The sequence below is a fragment of the Brachionichthys hirsutus genome, chromosome 7 (assembly GCF_040956055.1).
Source record: "Brachionichthys hirsutus isolate HB-005 chromosome 7, CSIRO-AGI_Bhir_v1, whole genome shotgun sequence".
Lineage (NCBI taxonomy): Eukaryota > Metazoa > Chordata > Actinopteri > Lophiiformes > Brachionichthyidae > Brachionichthys > Brachionichthys hirsutus.
In genome coordinates this window covers 5,829,599-5,850,338 of record NC_090903.1, presented here as the reverse complement: position 1 = coordinate 5,850,338, position 20,740 = coordinate 5,829,599, and the positions used below count along the sequence as shown (strand labels likewise).

Here is a 20,740-nt window from a genome sequence, read left to right as displayed (position 1 = left end):
AAAAAGGCTGCGTGGGATTCTGCACTTATCTTCCAAAGGAGAGGACGCCGTGAGAGAAGTTTTTGGTTTCGATGAATAATGGCCTTGGTGCGTGTTGCAGTCCGAGTCCGTCCACTGAACAAAAGGTTAGTAGAATAATGGCTTTATATCTAATCAAAAACAAATAAGTATTGTGGTTTGTTTTTCATTTATCCGCAGAGAAAAACAGTTATCATCCAAGGTGATAATTCATATGAGGGGGAACACTACAGCTTTTCTCAAGGTATTTAGTCACACTGGACTGCCTTTTTTAAGCTTGCGTTTTTAAATTAAGAAGTGGTTCTGCATGTGAATCTTCAGCCTGTTCCAGAGGACGAGTTGAGAAACAGAAGCAAGATCTTCTCATATGACTTCTCATTTGATTCAACTGACAGAAGGAGCCCCACATTTGCATCTCAGGAGCAGGTGTGTATATATAATTTCCTCTATTTTAGCTTTCCATTAAATTTGATCTTTTTTTCATGTAGCAATATCTAAAGCTTTTTTAATCTGATATGTAATAACGTATCTTTTCCTGTTTTCTTTAGATTTACCATGATTTGGGGAGAGATGCCCTGAAAGCTGCATTGGAGGGTTTCAATGTTTGCATGTTTGCATATGGCCAAACAGCCTCTGGGAAATCTTACACCATGATGGGTCACACGGTAAGGCCTCCGTTCGGCTTTCCTAACACTGCTTTTGTAAGGTCAAAAAGTAATTTAAGCATTTACCGTGACAACCTCCTGTCCTGTAAACTTGTGCAGGGTTCACGACTTGCCTGCTACATATGCAGGCATTAAGCTGGGACATCAATCGTCAGGGACACTGAATAACTTAAATTGCAGAAGGGCCTTATTGTACCAATCCTGTGTTATATGGTGAATGATTGCAGCCTCATTACAAGTGCCTTTCACTCCGTTACTCCTCACTAATCAGGAGATGTGATGAGGCCTGCAGCCTTCCTCTGCACCTTTCACAGCAGTAGAAATGTCACATTACAAGGCAGGTTTCTCGTCTGCTGTGAGGCTCATGCGAGGTCGTCAGTAGAGCAGCTGTCAACATCCCAGATAATTATATATGGCTCTTAATACTTTCAGTTCCGTTGCGATTGGAACGACGGAGCTAGAATTGCTTGCATGCTTCAATAGCTAAATAAGATGAGGCAGTGGCTGACTTGTGGTCGTCTTGGCATGAATGGACACACAGACTGAGAGTGCAAAGGAAGAACAAAGTTATGATTTACAAGTAAACTGTGAATAACCAGGAATAATGTTCTTCTTCATGATGTGTCAGGATGATGAAGGTTTAATCCCCCGGATCTGTCGGGACTTGTTCTGTGAGATAACCCAAAAAGGTTCGACTGATGCTGCGTCGTTCAATATAGAGATCAGGTAAGGGGCTGCCATGCATGTAGTAATGTTAGTTTGTATGTTCCTACTTCACGCAGAGATGTTTATAAGCTGAATATTTAATTTATTGTGACAATGTGAAGCATTTGAGGACATTTAATTTACACGAAATCTTGTGTGTGTATATATATATGTATGTGTATATATGTATGTGTATATATGTACAGTATATGTAGACATGCAAGTAATAGGAAAGTTGCATGAAGGGCAGTCACTTGGGGGGGCTCTGGAAGAGGTTTTTGTGGTTCGGTGCCTTGCTCAAGGGCACCTCAGCAGTGGTTAGGTGGTGAACTGACATCTCCCCAGCTACCAATTCACGCTCCACACTTGGGTCCAGGCTGGACTTGAACCGGCCACCGTCCGGTCTGAGCAGCTGAAACCTAAAAGTGTGTACTTCAAGGTGAAAGTGTTGTAACATACTGGATCCAAAGCTGCCGTTGCGTTTGTGGAGGTGAAAGTTAATTGTATGAATTAATAATCACAATGGAAGTCATTTTATTTGGAAAGGAACTAAAGCGAGCAGCAAAACTGGTGGTTATTGATAAATGCTAGAGGATTATTGCTGATTGGAAACATTTGAAATTCATCATTGATGATCAGTTGAATCAAACTTATTGGTGAAGGGTTTCCATTGCTTTCGTTTTCCCAGTCAATGTCCTTGGACAACTGGGTTCTCAAGGTCATGGTATTTTTGCCTGCTCTCAATGAAACTTCTGGCAGTGCGACCCCCCCCCCCCCCCTCCCCCTTGCCTTTGAGTTGTAAATCTATCCCAGCATAGTAACACTTATAAGGAAGTTGGAATAATATGGGACTGGCTTGATAATCTTCACTTAATGACTTTTTCTGTTGGAACACTCGGACCTTGTAACCCGTTTGTTGTCAATCGAAGTGTAGAGAAATCAATCCGTTCGGTTACACCAAGAAGTTATGATCTAATGTTTCGTCTCTGGCATAATGTGCGTATTGCTGAATCAGATTTTATCATTGCGTCCTCTTTCCTGAATCTAGCTATCTGGCGATCTACAATGAACGCGTGTACGACCTTCTTAGGAAGGCTACTGCGCCCCCTGGTGAAGGATTGAGAGTGCGAGAACACCCATTGGACGGCCCCTACGTACAGAGTATGGCATGTTTAATTCATACCACGTCTCCATATCGGTCGATTTATATAAAAAATGAAGATTCTAATGCAGAGAAACGCAACTGTGACGTAGATCTGTCCAAGCACCTGGTTCGCAGCTACAGTGACGTGGAGGAACTGATCGCTCTCGGCAACGCTAACTGCACTGCATCCAGCGCAGGCATGAGTAACTTCAGCAGTCGCTCTCACACCATCTTCACCGTCGGCTTAACCCAGGTGAACAACAGTGCTTCAAATGCATCCCTGCTGCGTGGGCTCATGCTGCCACTTTGAATTGAGTTTCGTGAACTCTGTGATGTAGCCTCTTGTGAAATTAAATGAGACCGTTTGCGTGTGCCGCAGGCGTGGCTGCACGCTGAGTTGCCACGTGAGAGACTGAGTAAGATCAACTTGGTAGATCTGGCGGGCAGCGAGAAATCCAGTTCTACATGGACCGCAGCCACCAAGTTTAAGGAAGGTGCCAACATCAACAAATCTCTGGTCACCCTGGGCAGCGTGATCTCGATACTGGGTAAATGACTGGACATGACTAACACACCAAAACGCTGAGTATTGAGCCACTCTGTTATTGCAGGTAGGGAGTAACGCTAGGTTTTAATGCAGGGACTAATTTCAATATTACTTAACAGGTGGACTAACATCACAGGAATTTGCCATAATTAACACTTTTGATGGCTTTCAATTATGTTCAATTAAAAAGAACCCATTACCGGTACATTGTCTTCTGGTCTGATCAAATTATGGCTGGATCACTTTAATCGAGGGTTTTAGGGAGAACGCACTTTATGGATTGATATTGGCCGATATTTTGTTCCCGTAATGGAGCAATTGATATATAGAATAAAGCATTTTGTGTGTTGTGGGAACAGTCAGGTTTCTGATTGTTGATCTGTGACCTCTCTCAGCTGATCTTAGTGTGGGAGGACAGTTGACAAAAAAGAGGAAGCAGGGCTACATCCCTTACAGAGACTCCGTGCTGACGTGGCTGCTGAAAGACAGCCTGGGAGGAAACTCTCTGACTACTATGATAGCAAGTATGTAAATTAAAGAAGAAATGGCAAAAATCCTGCATTTGCTATCTTATTTTGAGTTCTCATCCCTTCTCATCAATGTGCACATTGCCTCCCGAATGTCTCACGGCAGCCATTTCTCCTGCTGATGTGAACTACATCGAGACCCTGAACACATTGCGTTATGCCAGCCGGGCTAAAAACATTGTGAACTCTCCCATGGTGAATGAAGATGGCAGCGTGAAGTTGATCAGAGAGCTACGGGCAAAAGTTACCACACTCCATGGGCTGCTAGAAGAAACGAGAAAGGTCCTGCATATGTTCAAGGGTGAGGGTACGAGGTGTGTATTGTTATTTGTAGGCATTGTTTCCACTGTTACAGCAGGTCACCAGTGGGGCGCTTTCCTCTCTTGTAAAAGTGGATGAGGAGCTTCATCAGAATGAGGAAAGAGTAAGTAGTTATCTGCCAATAATGGTAAAAAAGGGTTGTTCTGCTATGTTTATCTACTATAATAATAATAATAAAAACTGCTTCCCCCCCAGGTTTTAGTACTGACCCAGGAGTGGGCCAGCAAATGGGAGGAGATGCAGAGTATTTTCCAGGTACAACACTGATGCATGTTTATATAAGTCTTTAAATGTAGTAAATCTCATACTTTTTTCTTTTAGAACTTAAATTTTACTGAGATATTTGACAGCAACAGAGCATTTGGTACTAATATCATCATCCACATAATGCAGTCATGATAGTAAGACATAAACACATTCATGTTTTTAGGTACAGCTCTCCTATACAACAGGAGAAAATCTAGTAAATCATTTACATTAGTGGCACAACCAGAAGTACGAGACCCCATTATCCTTTTTATTAGTTTTCACGTAAAAAAGCCGCCTGCTGGATGCCATCGCTTTTCGGAGAAGTGTAATCGCAGACGTAATAAGTCAGTTATCTTTCCATTTGGTAAAGTTCTTTCACTTTGAGAACCCAAACTTTAAACGATTGTGGCTCTGTCTTCGCTAACTGAGTTGTAAAATTAAATCTTATTTTTATTTTATTTCATTATTGGATGTGATCAGGCGCATATCAACTCATTCCTGTACGAGGAATGAGTGAATGTTTGCTACCAGGGAATGTATGCCATTTTAATCTCGTTGTACAATGACAAAAAAATATCTCTTTACTCTTTCGTAACCAACTATGTGGCAGTCTGGCAGGCCATCCATTCTTTCTGCTCTAATGCATGACATGCCCCCTTACTAGGAATATAAGGTGTTGCAGCTGATCTGATGCATCACACCTGGTCCAAACGCAGATAACAGATTAAACCCATCTTCCAAGTTACTTATGTTTGATACTGAACCTAATTGACCATCTGTGCCAGCCTCATTGCAGGCCTGGAAAAACAAATGTAAGCCAAAATGTTAATTTGGGAATTTCTACTTACCCCCCCCCCCCCCCCCCTGCCAGTTGATTTATTATGGGTGAAATTAGTCTGAGAGGGCAGGGGAGTGTGTCTGCAAGAAATGGTTTTAAATGACTTGTGATAATCTTCAATGAAATGACAAGAACCTGATGTTTTCTAAGCATTGAGTTTGATACTTTACGTAAGTCAATCTTTCCCTGAAACATCACCTAATTAATAATTTCCAGGATTCAGAAGGTACCATTCAAAGTTTGAATAATACATTTGCAATCAGAATATCAAATATAGATGTGAATAATTAATCTCAGGGGAAATCCTCTAAGCAGGACATGGTTAAGAATGCAGCTTTGTGCAGGCGTTGGTTAAATAGTTGACGGGCTACAGATGGAACACATTCCAGTGACTACCGCCTGCCTCTATTAGCACTATGCTCCTATGCAGACAGATTCCTGATAAAGAAAACATAATATTAACAGAAAAAACACTCCAGAATAAAAATCCCGGAGTAGCTGTTTTAAGAAAGCTTGCAATAAAGACATTAGGCCAGTGGGTGTCGCTGCGAGTCTAGTGAACAGATGTTTCCTTCTCATGGAGTAGAGTCAACCTAGCATTTGAATTCAATTCTATGTCTGTTTAGGGTTAAATGGAATCCAAATGCTGGATTCTTGTAAAGGTGGTGAGCAGCACTGGTCTTCCACATAAAGAGAAGCAGAATGTGCATGCCTTCTCCTTCAACCCAATATGATCTCTGCGAAGTGGAAACGGGGTATCGGCGTCTTTCCTATTCCCCATGCTGCTACAAAGAAATGCCACTGTTTGCCAGCTCCCGGTTCACACTGTTTCCTCTGCCTACTGGATTTGTGCCCAACTGCTTGGATAACACCAAATGTCATCCGTTTGGGACTCGGTGTTCAGCCAAGTTGCCCGTTGCAGGGGCAGTCATGAAAGGTTTATGACTTTCTGCCACCACGCCTTTGAACTAGTACATTGTTCTAGCCTTCATAAGATTGCAGAATAGTTTGTGTACCACCGACTTGGAACAGCCGCTAGTGATTCTGCACCAGAAGCTGAGTAAGAGGTCGGACTGTGTTTGCAGGTGAAGATCTTTAATATCTGCTGTGTGTGTGGAAGATAATTAACATTTTAATTCCGCGTGGTCGTTAGTTGATGACATTTAGTTACTCCGCAGACCTTTATTCCTGACAGTATATCGGAACTCATTAACAGCTGTCACAGCTCCTAATTAAGAGGTCTTGATTATTGACATATGGCACTTTCGTTTGACTGTCTGGCGTAATAATTAAGGTAACTGTTGTAAATCTGAGCATGTTTGAGCAGTGATGGCTCTATGCTTATAGGCCTCGTCGTCCATCTCCACTGACCTTGTTTAGAGCTGTACCCATCCATGTAGAAGCGCCTGTTAAGATGCCTGATGCTATGTGACACTGGGCCAGTAAGACCACTGTACTGGTGACCAGCAGACATACTGGTGTTGCCGTAACTCGGTGTTTGATGAATGCTTCATGGTTTGGCATTTTTCACTCGCCACGTTTGCATTGTGTCTTGGTGGAAAAATAAGTGCATGGAATGTAGCACAGGTATTACAGGTTCAGAAAAGAGCGGCATCCTGTCTCGGTCTAAAAAATTCAGCCCATGTACTTGCCTCATTGCTTTAGTTGAATATAAAGTGGGTTTTGAATTTTTTGATGAATGGCCTTCATTGTGTTGTTGTTTTTTTTTTTTTTTTTTTTTTTACAAAGTTTAGCTTCTGTTTAAGTGTGCGTTTGATCTCTTGTACATGCTTTCTGAATTAAGAGCATTCCTCCATTCTCATTGTTTTTAATTCAATTGAGGCGACAGCTGAGGGACAGAAGTTGACCAGGAGAACCGTAAACATAATTTTCAATTCTGTATTCGCAGCAGACTTGAAATGCAAAGTTATTCATTGCCAGCTTCCCAGATTGGTTACAGGGCATGTGAGGAAGATAAAATAATTAATATGAGATGGATTCCACTGCAGCCTTTTTCCAAAAGGAGATGGCAAGTTTGAGACAACAAAAAGGCAGTATGAGTAATGTGATGTTGCTCTACTGCCAGGGCGTGTGTTTAGTTGTATCTGCACACAGGCGCATGTGAGGAGCCTTGTGAATCAGAACCTAAACTCAGAGATGAAGCATTGTTGCATTGTGATTCTTAGTTCTACCCTCAGATCCCTTTGCAGCACAATAGGTTCACAAAAACGGTGAAATAAATAGAACCACACTATAATCAGTACAATGGCACGACTTGAGTCATGAATGCATTGAGCCTGGCTCTTTTAAATGTCAATCTACCTCATACCATTATCAGTTTATACGACCTTTTACATAATCATCTCACCTTGAGTTAATGTGCCGATAAATGAGAAATCAATATAGTTTGGATCCAAGCTTCAAGTTGGGTTGAATCACTCGCCGGTATTCATCTTTGAAAAACACACGGAGCATATGTTGTCTCATTCATGCTTGCCTAACAAGAGCTCTAAAATAAACTCCAACAGTAGTCAAACCAATCAATGACCCAAATGTTTTGTGTGCCCGCCTATGAGTTTTCACTTGCATGCAAATCACAAAGACGGAAGCGGTGAGTTAGCAATGGAAGTGACATGAGAACTTTTAATGACTGTTATTCCATTTTGCACATTTAAATTCCTTTCCTGTATCATCACTCATTTTAACTTGTATAAAAAAGCAGCAATCGGGGACATAAATGTCGTAAAGCGAAATGAACCTTGAAGGATCCTGTATCCGTCAGTCCCTGCTTTGTTTGCCAGTCTCTCCTCTTGTGGCTGACGGGCAGCCAGAGAGTGGTTGGTTGGTCTGGCATGTCAGGGTTTTGAAATGCATATTAACCAACATGAGAACCTGAAGTGTCAAAATGCTAGGAAAAATACATTAAACATTCTAATAAGCAACGCCTAATGCTGTCTAAACCTAGATGCTGGTTCAGATCCGGTGATTACAGTACGTTTGCCAGCTGTATCGGTCTGATGGGAAACTTGAGTTTTTATTTTTTTTAGCCTTATAGCACAGATGCTGATTGGGTGTGGCCGACAGCAACATCCTTTCGTATGCGAGGAGAAAATGAGCGCATCTCAGCCACTCTGTTGTCTTGAGGAAACCGGCAGTGCATTAGTCTGCCAGGCTGCTCCTCACCTCTAATGAAGTCTGAAGAATCTCTTTTAATTAAGTGCAGGGGTCGATGCTTCTCCTTTATTAGAAGAAAGGATTTCTCCTGTCTCAAATGCCAATGAAAGAGATGGTGCTGGAGCTGGACATGTTTCTCACACCAATGTCCGGACTACGTGAAAGAGGGGGAGGCTGAGAGATCGGGGGGGGGGGGGGTAAAGACTGAGTGTGTGAGGTTCTCTGCTCTGCATCTTGGAGGCATTTATGATAATCCATGACAATGTGGGGCATTAGTCCACTGCAGTGACGGAGGAATACTTCTTTGAACACTCGCGCTTGGTAGACTGTTTTCAACAGAAAAGCGGTTTCTTGTCGTGCTTTACTTCAGTGTCTTTCAAACACTTCAGCTTGTATGTCAAAATTACGCTCGTACTCTGTTGGCAGGCTTTTTATTTTCTTGTTTCCTGTTGTAGTAGAGCTGCGAATGAAACGGCGATTGCTTTATCCTAGTTAAATGAATATTAGCTGTTGGCGGATGCAGTCGTAGAGTAGTGTGATTTGTGCACTTTAGTTTGTTCAGCAGAGATTGTTGGAAGCGGTGATTTATGGCGTGGTTCAGAGGTTTACACCTGACCTTGCTTTACAGAAACAGGCCTTCTCTCCGTAGTCTTAATCAATGGCCGATGTGTGAAATATGACATCAGTTTGTGTTAAATTATCCAAATCAGAAATGGCAAACTCCTATCGTGGTTAATTTGAAATGGAAGAGAATGCCCCAATGAAATAGTCCTATAAAAGGTAAATTTACCACTTCACTTTCCACAACCTCAATAATGCACTAAAGCTGAGGAAAATGGTTCCCTCTGCAGCTGAGCCTCTAAATCCCCGGAATTCATATTCGGACACATTGTAAATGACTTGGAACCGGCTGAAGTTTGTTGCTGCTGTCTTGAGCTGAGATTCTTTACAAGCTTGGGAGTATTTTAACACCAACGTATTGCCTTGGTGGCTATGTATCAATAAAGGCAATGGAGCATGGCGACAACTTTGTGTGTGTGTGTGTGTGTGTGTGTGGGTGGCGGCGCCGCGTCTGTTTCGCTTGCTGAACACAATGCACAATTTGACTCTCACCGTGATAATCTGAATGATTTATAGCATCCCTCTTGCCGCTGAGACACTCTGCTGCTTCATGGCAACACGCGGGTGGAGCACCGTCTTTCTGCTTGGCCTTCAGGCTAGGAAGAGCAGTCATAAAGAATTCAGTTTTCTGCTGGTTGCCATTAAATGTCTGTCAGCTTTTTTATTTCATATTGTTTGCCATTCCAGCTACAGGCTACGGAATTAGATTTTCCTCTCCTGTGTCCGACAGGAGGAGACTGTGGTTCTGAGGAAGGAGGGAAGTGGAGTGGTCCTGCATTGCCAGTTACCTCACCTCATAGGAATTGACGGAGACTTGCTCAGCACTGGAATTCTCCTGTGTTACTTGAAAGTAACTAAATCATTTTGACTTCACATACTTGGCAGAGCCTCTTGAATTTCCTCAAATCATTAGAATCCAAGGTTCAGTGCTTTTGGGTAATTGCTCTGCTTGTCTTACAGCAGCTTCCGTTTTGTTTCCTGACCTTTTTTTAATGCTCACTACAGGAGGGCAAAACCCTGATCGGGAGTGATGAAGCGTTATGCGGTCAGGGTATTGGTGAGTATACTCTCCTTGACTGTTCTGAAAATAAGCAGTATTGCTTTAATGGTTTCATATTCCATATTTTGCATTGTAGTACTGCATGGGTCCGGGCTCCTCCATAAACATTGCGTGCTTGAGAACCGTGCCGGGATGGTCACTCTGATCCCTCAAGAAGGTGCCCTGTGTGCAGTCAATGGCTCTGTGGTGTCTGGTCCCTGTCAGCTAACTCAGGGTAAGCTAATATCCTCCTGAATCTCTCGAACATTCGGTGTGTGTGTGGAGGGGACATGTCTGCTAATCAGTTTCCTTTCAAACAATTATTTGTCGATTTGAGAAGCAATAACAATTTCATCCATTCTGAATGCGGCTACATGAGATCACTGCATCACATCTGCAAATGAAATCTGCTTTGTCCTCAGTCCCCCCCCCCCCCCACAGCGGTGCACTCAGAGCCAGGGTGGATTGTGAAGAAAGCTCTCGATAGGGCAGATGCAATTTCTCTTGCTAAACATTTTGAAGGTCGAGAGGCCTTGGACAATTCTCCGGCGAAGCCCCAGGCCCTCAATTTAATTGGTAGTCACTTGATCGGGCCGACAGTTTTGGATTGGGCCTCAACGTTAACCTTTCAAAGGACGGCGCCAAGCGGCGCTCAGGCTTCTGCACGTCTGAGCAAACCCTGCTCGTCTGGGCTGGGAGCTTTCACAGCTTACTGCATCCTCATCCGCACTGCTTTGCTTTCCAGAGATAAAGCCTGCACACAAAACCAGGAAGCACAAGGCCTGGCTACGCTAGGCTCTTTTATAACCATTTCAATTTATCCAGTATCCCATTCAGAAATGGCTGCATCTGAAGCTATTTTCGTGAACAAATGATAGTAATTTTCAGCCCTGCAGGAGCTGAAATCCATCAGTCTGCCCTCTCAGGTGCTTTGTCACTCATCAGAAGTCATTAGTCGAAGCAAGATTAGTATTTGGTGTGCTGAGAGAGGAGGAAGAAACCTTGAAAATCTGAGGATGTGAGCACGAGTCTGAATAAACCCTACTATTGCATCAGTTTTGCAGTTTTACAAGACTGGTCATGTTTCCTTGCAGTTTCTGTGCCCTTGGTGTAGATCAGTACAAATCACATTGGCAATTGTATTCTCCATGGCAGTTTGTTAAACCCAAGATCTGTCAAATTTTCCCACATTCAAAAGCCAAAGTCTTTCGCTCTTCAATGTTGTAATGCATGCGTTTCGCATCTTGTCCCCGGTGTCAGGTTTCAGTTCCGTTATCAATCGTGTCATTTGGCATTTGACTCAAATATTTTGGCGACCTAATCCTTTTTCTTTTCTTCCCCTCCCTTATAGGTGCCGTCACAAAGCTGGGGAAAGAAACAACACTCTGGTTTAACCATTCGACTGTAGCAGGAAGATTCCAGGTACTCGTTCCATCCTTTCACGGAGAAGTTTCATTGTTTTTCATAATGATGGAATTGTTTTCATAATGATGAAGCCGGAACACGGCCTCGCGTGCGTTTCCTGTTTGTAATTTTGGTCATGCAAGTCGATGTTGTTTCCCTGCTTGCTGCTGCTTCAGACATTATTTATATTGAACCCTTGTTAACATTCAGGTTCTTCCTAACAGTTGTGTGACCCGTGCGGATTCTCTCTAATCAGAATAGGAACAAGTGCCCCCTTTAGAGCTGCCAGTGCTTATTTTTGCTTGCTTGGCATGAAAGTCTACTTCCTAATTGGCTCACAAAAAAGCAGCAGACCTGCACATGATGAAGAACTGGTTTCGACTGAAGAAAGGCTCTTTGCTCTGTGTGAAAGAAGGCCAGGTGCAGCAGCTTGTAATACAGGATGCCGCTCGTCCTGCTTGCAGCAACCCCCTCTTGGCTTTCGTTCACTTTCATGTGTCTGTAAAGAAGCATTGTGTTGATGCGTCCATGCCTCCGAAAGAAACTTCAGCAACTAGTTTCTCTTGAATACATTTCTTGAAGTATTCTTTAAGTCTGGTTTGGATTAAATGTAATCAGAATAGAACCCATAAATATTTATGGTCCAGGCAGGGTTGATGTTGGCTGTATGTGTAGATTACATTTCCAACCAGTTTCTTGAGATGTGAAAAATCTCGCTGCAATCCATCCAGAGAATAAATTATTTCTGAAATAGAAATTTTGATCCATAAAGTTCCCATTCCATTCAATATATACAGAAAGACGTGGAAATAAATGTAGTACTGTATTTAAAAATTTATTTTTTCAATAGTAGTCATAAGTATTGGTGTGTTTATGAATGATGGCCATGAAAGGCATTTGCCCTCCTCGACATGTTTTCCTGTTAAGCACTGTAATTAGTACTATATAAAAAAGTAATTATATGGATCAACTAAACACTGTACTCAGAATTAGTCTCATAACTAAAATATTGTCACTGTATTGTAAAATGAAACTCAGTGTTCAGAATTTTAGGCTCAAAAATGGATTTTGATTTCATTATGTAGTATCAGCTGAAAATTGGAATCCGTTCTGTCCTCAGAATGGGCCTCGAGCTGCAGAGGGAGGGTCCTCATTTCTATTTATCCCAAAATGTACAAAATAAACGTCTGCTCTAAAGAAAGTCGTCCACATTTTTAGCAGCCATCGGGGGGGGGGGGGGGGCTAAATGGGGGCTGTTCAGTTGACTACAAACCACAATGTTAGATGCCATTAAACTCTACGCATTGTACTTGTCTAGCCAGTTATTTTGGAATGACAGAATGTCCTGTGCTTTATTGTTACCACTGCCATGAAGATTGTTTTCATCCATGGCTTTTTAGTTGTTGGAAATGTTATGAAACGTTTGGAGGCATTGGCCTCACAAGATTGCACTCTTGTATCACAATTTTAGTGCAGTATGTTAAAAGTTGCATCGGAAAATTAACTGTCCTTTCATGCCTACCACTTATGATTTTACTATGTTTTATGACCAAGAAATATGCTATTGGACCACTTTCCTATTATAAGAGCGAAACATTTGTTTGGCCTCGGTGGAGGCGTGTGCTCCATTGAGAACCATTCCAGTGCAGTGAAATGGATGCACAATTTGCTTTATGGACACAGTTGTACTTGGGGGTTCTTGACAGCTTTCGGCTTTCTGCATTATTGAAAATTGCACATTATTACAGCAAAGTGAAGTGCAGGCATCCAGACGCTGTGGTTCCAAGAGGAGGATTTGCCATTCATTTTTAACATGCTCCCAAAGGATGGTCACGAGCATCAGCGTAAAGTCTAAAAATGTGCCAGCTCTGCCAGAATGTGTACTGTTGTGTAAAAAGAGGCTTTTGAAACAAATTGTCTTGCATTACTTGACTGTATGGTGTGGAAACATTCTGAAGAAAATCATATGATGAATGTATTTATTAGTTGCAGTACAAGTACAGTCAAAGAGGAGCATTTCAAGAAAGCCCCTGCGGTCTTGTTTCCGTTAAGTCCTTGACGTTGAAAGAAAATTGCAATAAACAATGTTCTACATTCTAGCACTCTATAAATTCATGGTATTTTCATACAACAAATTGTCATTCTTTGTACCACTTTGATGCGTTAGTTATTAGATTTTGTAATTTCTCCTTTGCATAATTGTAATTCTGCCATAGCTGTCGTTCATTTCTAACAGTCGCTTCCTATTTGCAGGGTGGGCTTCCGACTGCCTCCCGTCTCGTCTTCACTGACACTCCTACATCTACCGAGGAAGGGTTCACGGCGCTGCAGGAAAATCCTGGGTGAGACTTGCAGTTATGGCTCTCTACACTGTGACCTGAGGGTAACTGAATCTACCTGAGTCTCCACACTTTGTGTATTGAGTGGCGGGCAAAGTTAAAGCTATAAATCATGCTGGTGTTTCGGAGCGGTGAAAACATGCAAGAAGCAATTCTGAAATGCTTCATGCTGAGCCAGTGGAAATCATAGCTGGCATGTATCCTACAATCTGAGGGCGTGTCCCAAAATGACTTGGTTCTATAGGTAAAGCGGGAGTTTATTTTTAACCTGAATAGGATTTCCTGATTTTTATTTCATTTGTGTATTAACTGTTACAGCCAAAGTATTGAGTAGAGGCCTGTGCTTAGTTAAGATTGGTCCAAATGCTAGGAAGGCCTTTTTTGGTTCCTGCTCCTTAAATCAACTGTATTTGGAAGTTCCCTTGTTGGCAGTAGGTGAGTATCAAGGCACATTCAGCAGTCCCGGTAATAGTGGATGGTAAGAGTTGTTGTCTAACAGGTGATGTAATCCTGCGTAGTGGCTTCATATATTACCAGCAGAACCATCTGGTGTGAGAGACTTGATGCTAGTGTAGACCATAATTTAATACCCTGCCACTGCCTTGCAGCTATGTGGCAAGTCATTGATCTGTCACTGCTCACCGTGTTGGTGCCAAAGTACACTAGTGATTCACCACCCGCTGAACTAGAACGGTTTGAGATGCCACCCCTCACACCCGTCTCTCATAATCTGATATCCCTCATGTTTTACAGCATGTGGAGCTGTGTGACATGTCATTTCCTTCACAGCGCAGCATCCCCCCAAAACTGTGCTTTTGCCAGGTGATTCATTCTCTGTTCAGTCGGACACCTGCAGCCATCTACCTGAGAACTGCTGCTGTGATGCTGCTTGGATATTAGGAATACACATCTAGGGGATAACTGCAGTCAGCTATTGTCTTCCCTGAGCTGAATTAGAAACAATTATTGGTATAAGTGGTGCAATTGCAGGAGGAGAAGAATTGAAGTCGGTGTGAGGCTCGAGTTTAATTTAAGTATGTAGGTGTCGTTTGCAGATCAGTAGCCAACTGTTTACGGTATATAAAGCCTGCAATAATATGAGTTGTATATAGCAGGACATCACATTGTGAAGTCCACTTTGATTTGATTCCACTGTCGGTTTACATTTTTGTAAATTCCCTAAAATATGAAATGGCCCATTGAACTGATGTACGTTTTATTGTCGCCTCTCACCTGGCGTGCTGAGCCATCATCTGTTCAGGCACTGATGATGGGCAGTGAGGGGGGAAAAAGGGCTTATTTCTTGCTATTGTAAAATAACACTGGACAAAATTTGAACACAAATGGCAGCTTTGAGATGAATCAATCGATGAACTAGGCTGCAGTTGCTTGAGGCGGGGTGCAACAAATTCGACTTCTCATCTATCTAATATTTTGATCACAGGCTCATTTGAGAATTCTAGCTGGATGTGGTCAATTCCTTAATCAGCTTTTACTGACGACATGGAACGCCTCATATTTTGTATCCATGCTTAGGAAGTGTTAATTAAATGAATTCACATAATCCACAAGCCCCGCGTTTTACTTTCCAGTTAACGTTGGCCCACTGTGGGTTTTATCAGACAGGCTGATGTCATCACTGTGCTCCTGCACGATCTACTGCTGTGTGGCTGCTAGAATACCTGCAAAGCTATCTAGCTCTGAAGTCTACTTAATTTTTTCATTTAACTTGAGTCTTTGCTTTTCATTTTAGTCTCGGGTTGCTCTTTCAAATATCTGGCTGGCCACAAAAGGAACCGGAATTTTGTATGTTTTCATAAAATCGCGATGCATTTGGGTGTGAATGAGAGGAGCTCAACCAGCAGGGTGTGAGAAGGGCGGTGGGTCCAAGAAAACCTGAACAGATGCAATCCATATATCAAAATGGTAGCGCTACCCAAAGAAGTGAAGATGCTGATGGGGGAGAAGGCAATAGTTATGGGGAGGGAAGCTGCTCTGTGGTGTTACTGGGTCTGTTAATGTGGGGGAAGAGTGACTGGAAAAAGTATTACCATGAAAATTGAGTGCGCTTCTTTCTACTCGGAATCTTAGAAAAGCATTCCGCCTTTTGTGGAGAGTCTGCAAACATTGAGTACAAGACATCCTCTGCATGGATGCACAACGCCTTCAATCATCAGGAGAACCTGATCCTTTTGCTGATGTTGATGCTTTGCTGCCCCTGGTTGTCTCCCTTGCCAACCTGCAGCAACACAAAAGCTCATCCAAAGCTGCTGTGTTGATTTAGAAACAGTCTGACCCGCTGTAAAGTGTCGAGTACTGATCTAAACCTACAAATCAACATGCAAAGATTCCTCTTAATTTCAGTCATTAGATTGGCTCTAATCCCATTTGGAAATGTGTTTGTAATTAATGGATGTTTTTGTACGCGCTTGTTTGTTTGTGGCGGTCTTTGCAGTTTGAATCTGTTTAATTGAGGTGTTATTTCACACGTGTATTTTCTTTGCCCTTTTAGACAGATGGGTGTGAGCACATCTAAAGGGCCAAGCAGCTACCTGCCTGCTGCTAGAACACAAAAGTGTACAACGGTATGTATTCAGTTTACATAATTTAATGTATACACCACTTGTGTATAAATGCGACACAATGTTGTAGAAATGTATATTTATACAGCGTAGGGTTAATCTACCTTTACAGAAATTGAATGACCCTGGAAAAAAAAACTGAAAATTGTAAAATCCAGTGTTTAACACTATAATGCCACTGAGCATAGCAACAGTTAATACAGACGTTTGAGCCATGAAACCTTTTATTTTTAGACACACATTCAAATCTTTTACACTTTCATTTTGGGATTCAAAAGGTGAAGGCACTCATTATTTGCAGGCATTGCACTGAGAAATCTTGTGAATTGTCTTTCCCTGCGTCGTGTTACTCTCTGCTTCATATTCCTGTGCAAGTGTTTATTTATTCACATCTAATTATAAAGAGCATTTTAAACAAGGCTTGGTGAAATAGTTACTTTGTCGACAATGATTGTAAAACAATTAAGATTTTTGTATTGCTTTGGACAAAGTTGTATTATACTACTCATTGTTTCTCCTTTTATCATCCACCTGCACAATATAAACTAGGCCATACCTGGAATATATCCTGTCCCTCACACTAGTTTTGAGTTGGATCGAGACACAATACACGACGGGGTAAGCACCAGGGATGGCCAGGAGAAGAAGAGACACTTGTGTCATAAATCAGCACCAGGCCTCATGTCTGATTGGCTGTGGAGGAAAGCTGAGAGTGGGGAAGGAGCGGCAAGTCGTGGGACAGAGGAGGTTTGGTCAGGGGATGCCAGCCTTCAGCAGACGGGTGTCCTGGGCCCGGGTGATGGATGTGGCGCAAAGCCATCGGGGGATGCTAATGAGATGCAAGGTGTCGTGGCTGACTGCTACGAGGGGAGACCTGGCTCTAGTGGGAGCTCATTAAGCAGCAAGTCCCACCTGCGGAATAACAGACTTCCAAACTCACTGGGCTTGATGGTCTGCAAAGTTTCTTGGTTCGTCCAGGATTTAGGGCGTGTCATTTGGCGCTCTCCCACATTGTTGCGGCAAGTCAAGGAAGACGGGCTACAGCTAGTTGGTGCCCGCTGGTCCAGTCATTTTGTAGCTCTGTTCAGGGGAAGTAAAGTTCTGTCTTTAGCAAATGACAGCAAAGCCATTTTCACGGTTACAGGCAACATCGCCTTCTCTTTGGTTAAGGATAGTCAAGTTTGTTTTTGGATGAAAGAACTGGGTCTTGTACAACACAGCCAAATGCTTCAAAACCTCCCCCCAGAAGAAGAATGGATGGTTCAGGGCAGCATCAATCCAGACACCACACAATGCTCAGTTCTGACACCAGCACAACCCTTGTGCAAGGCAGGAGACTCACCAGATGAAATGTCCCCAATCCCAGAAGAAATCTGGACGAGGAGTAAGAGTATCTTGGACCTGCAGTCGACAAAAGAGCAAGACGTGGCTGCTTTTCATGAAAAACAAAAGGATGAAGTCATTATAGACCCCTTGCCATTGGATGACTGTGAGCCCAAAGTTATCCATGCATCTGATGACCGAAATGGGGAATTGAAGCACCTAGGCCTACTGCAGAACAAAATGGATGTCCAAATCTCCAGTCAAACATTGTTAGAATTTCCTTATTCCCTTTTGAGCCTGCAGCATCTGCCATTACTCGACCTAATGGACAACTTGCAGTCGGTCATCCCCACCTCAGTGCTCATCTCCCAGAAGATTGTGGCCGTCTATTGGCTGAATGTTTCCAAATGTGCCCAGCCTGAGCCCCGTCCTGGCCTCCTGGTCCTGATGGAGTCAGGCCTCTACACTCTGACCACTGACCATGGTCCACTGCTTTTGTTCCATAACGTTCCTTGGTTGGAACTGAAGGAGGTGCAGATAAGCTTGGGGGGCTACAGTCTGCGTTTGATGGGCACTACGGAGGAGAGCATCCTGGGAGTGTATACCCACGGCCAGATGCTTACTAAAGAGCTATGCAGGGCGATAATTGGAGTTGTCCACCATGGGGACACTTCGGTCTCTCAGCATCCTCTTCTTCATGGGGACTTGATGAAGATATCTTTAGACTGGGAGGCTCAAACGCCTGACCTGCTGCTAGATTCTGGCTTAAGGATTTTCTGCCGTTTTCAGAAGAGCCTTGCTGATCTGCTTTACCTGCTTCATTGTAACATGGATGGAGACACGGCTTCTCTGGGACAGGTGCAGTTGCTACTCTACGTATGTGTTGGGGTGCGTCTCAACCACGGTACCCGCTCTGTGCCACTGGCCCAGCTTTTACTTACCGATACCCACCTCGGACTGGTGCAGGAGGACGCTGTCTATTACCCGGCTCCATTCTCTGTCACCACAGATCCCCATTGCCCTCGGTACCATGATTTAACTCTCCGTCAGCGCTCAGATGTGCGTTGTGTGCTGGTGCATGATGAAGACGAGCATGGAGCTGTCACAGTGGGTGTATTTCTATCAAATGTGAGGGGCATGGGTCACCCTGAAAGCGCGACTACCCCACCTCCCCATGCTTCACATTCATCTCCACGTGCAGAAGTGTGGGAATTAACCTTCGGTTGCTCCTCTGAGGCCACCTGCCTGATTAATCACTTGTCTAATGACTGATCAAGGACTGAGAGTCTCAGCAATGAGCAGACCAGCAACAAAACTCACTCGTGAGGAAACGGCAGCAAAATACATCCCAATCAGATGGTGCAAAGGACAGCTTTGCTGTTAAGTGACAATGAAAAGTATGAACTGTTTTGAAGCTTTGTTGTGTGTATTTCAATATTACATTGCTTTAGCACTTAAAGGTTTAATTGGTACACAAATCTAATTTCTTGTTGTTGGTCTTTAACCAGCACTTTCCAATTCAAATTGGTTTTGTGAAGGAGGTTGTCCATTTATTGAGATGCTTTAAATAAAGCTTGAGTTCATATGTGAGGATTTAAAATGGTTGTTCCCCCATTTGCATTGTACCGTCCTTGGATTAGATTGCTGGTCTGACCAAATATAATTGTCTACTTGTTTCAAACTGTTTAAATGTATAAATGCGCCTATTCAAATGTTTGTGGGGAAATAAAATGAGATTAAAGCAACTGATGTTCTGTTTTTCTATCATAATGCAGATGAGCTCTGCTACCAGAAATATTTTTTGACTTTCTCTGACTTCTAATGTCTTCCTATCAACTCTGTCACGCTTTCATTCTTTCACCCCTCCGCTCTGAGATTAGCTGTGACGTGAGTACTCTGCTTCTTTCTCCAATATCAAAGATTATGAATTCTCTCAAAAGATCTGAGGTCAGTGTGAACCTACGCTGCATTTACGACCTATTGCGTAGAGTAGCCAGTCTGTCGACTCTGGGAGAAGACCAATTCACTGAGTGAACTGCTTTAAATTTCAGAAAAGCTGATAGTGCGGCTTCTTTGACGAAGGACTGGAGTTTGATTCACATCGTGAGAATCAGAGCCAAACCCTAAATTTCTTGACTCGGTGAGCCCATCTGGCATGGAAAGCTACGGGGCAGCACAGTGTAATCAGTCCTCTTGTCTGGTCCAGCAGGGAAAAAAAAAAACCTCATCGCACCCCAGTGGTGATATTTAGGCAGGCATGAAAGCTCAGGGATGTGGAAGGGTTGTTTTTTCCCCTCCGCTTTGCTTGAGACCCATCATAGACTGCATCACAACGTTCTGTGAATAAAACCCAAAAGGGAAATAACCTGATATACTGAAGCAATGATGGATTAAAAAAATTGAAAATGAGGCTACTAGTGTCAGTATTTGGAGATGAGGGTAAGGCTTTTTTTTTTATTTATTTATTTTTATTTTTATTTATTTTTTTTTCTGAGAAGAAAGTGCAATGGATTTATTTGTGCCCCTTAATTCTACCCCTTCCATCCAATCATCACCAAGAGTTGTCCCAATACACCAGGTTCACATTCGTCTCTAGAGGAAAGTATGGATCACCAAGTTCTCAGATCTGAAGAAAAAGAGAGAGAGCATAGTGAGAGCCACAAGCACTAACCCAGCAACCTCCACTAACTCAGAGATCTGTGTGCGGGGTTGACTCTCTAAACGAGTTTTAATAGGTGCTGGAGTGGTGGATCTGGCATGCGTGAAACCTCCACCTAAGAATGGGGCAGCCATCCCGGACCCAACAATGGCAACATAAGCCCCCAGATCACCCCAAGCAGCTACAGCAACCTAAGAACGACCACCATGGCCCCACCAGAGCCACACGCAGAAGAACCAGTCCAGGGCCCGGGGGCGACTTACACCAACACAGCCGACGAAACCTAGGCCTGCGCAGCGGCACGGGGCACAGCGGGCCGGCCTGGCGCCCCACCAGCACCCAACACCACGCCCCCCCCAACCACCCGCCCCCCTCCCAGCACCCTCCACCCATCCCACACACCCCCCACAGTCCCCCAGCCCCCCCCATGGCCCAGCCACCCCCACCCCCCACCCCCACCCCCAGCGCCCCCCCCGCCCCCTCCCCCCCACCGCACCCCTCCCCCCCACCACCCAACCCACCGCCGAGCTCGGGCAACCCCCCAACCCAGCGAACCAGCGTCTGGGGAACGGGAGTAGACAGTGC

The 20,740-nt window shown here is 43.5% G+C and overlaps 1 protein-coding gene across 1 annotated transcript; it reads left to right on the top strand.

The window, feature by feature from the left end:
* The first annotated feature begins 78 nt into the window (after nucleotides 1–78).
* Nucleotides 79–18,768, top strand: kif16bb (kinesin family member 16Bb). The gene is made up of 18 exons (XM_068741583.1): nucleotides 79–125; nucleotides 199–262; nucleotides 340–444; nucleotides 567–683; nucleotides 1,312–1,409; nucleotides 2,437–2,549; nucleotides 2,643–2,785; nucleotides 2,912–3,080; nucleotides 3,475–3,603; nucleotides 3,713–3,922; nucleotides 3,999–4,030; nucleotides 4,123–4,182; nucleotides 9,540–9,659; nucleotides 9,815–9,866; nucleotides 9,946–10,083; nucleotides 11,200–11,270; nucleotides 13,506–13,594; nucleotides 16,758–18,768. Exons 1-18 carry the CDS (start codon nucleotides 79–81, stop codon nucleotides 18,766–18,768), a joined length of 3,768 nt encoding a protein of 1,255 aa, XP_068597684.1.
* Nucleotides 18,769–20,740: the final 1,972 nt, after the last annotated feature.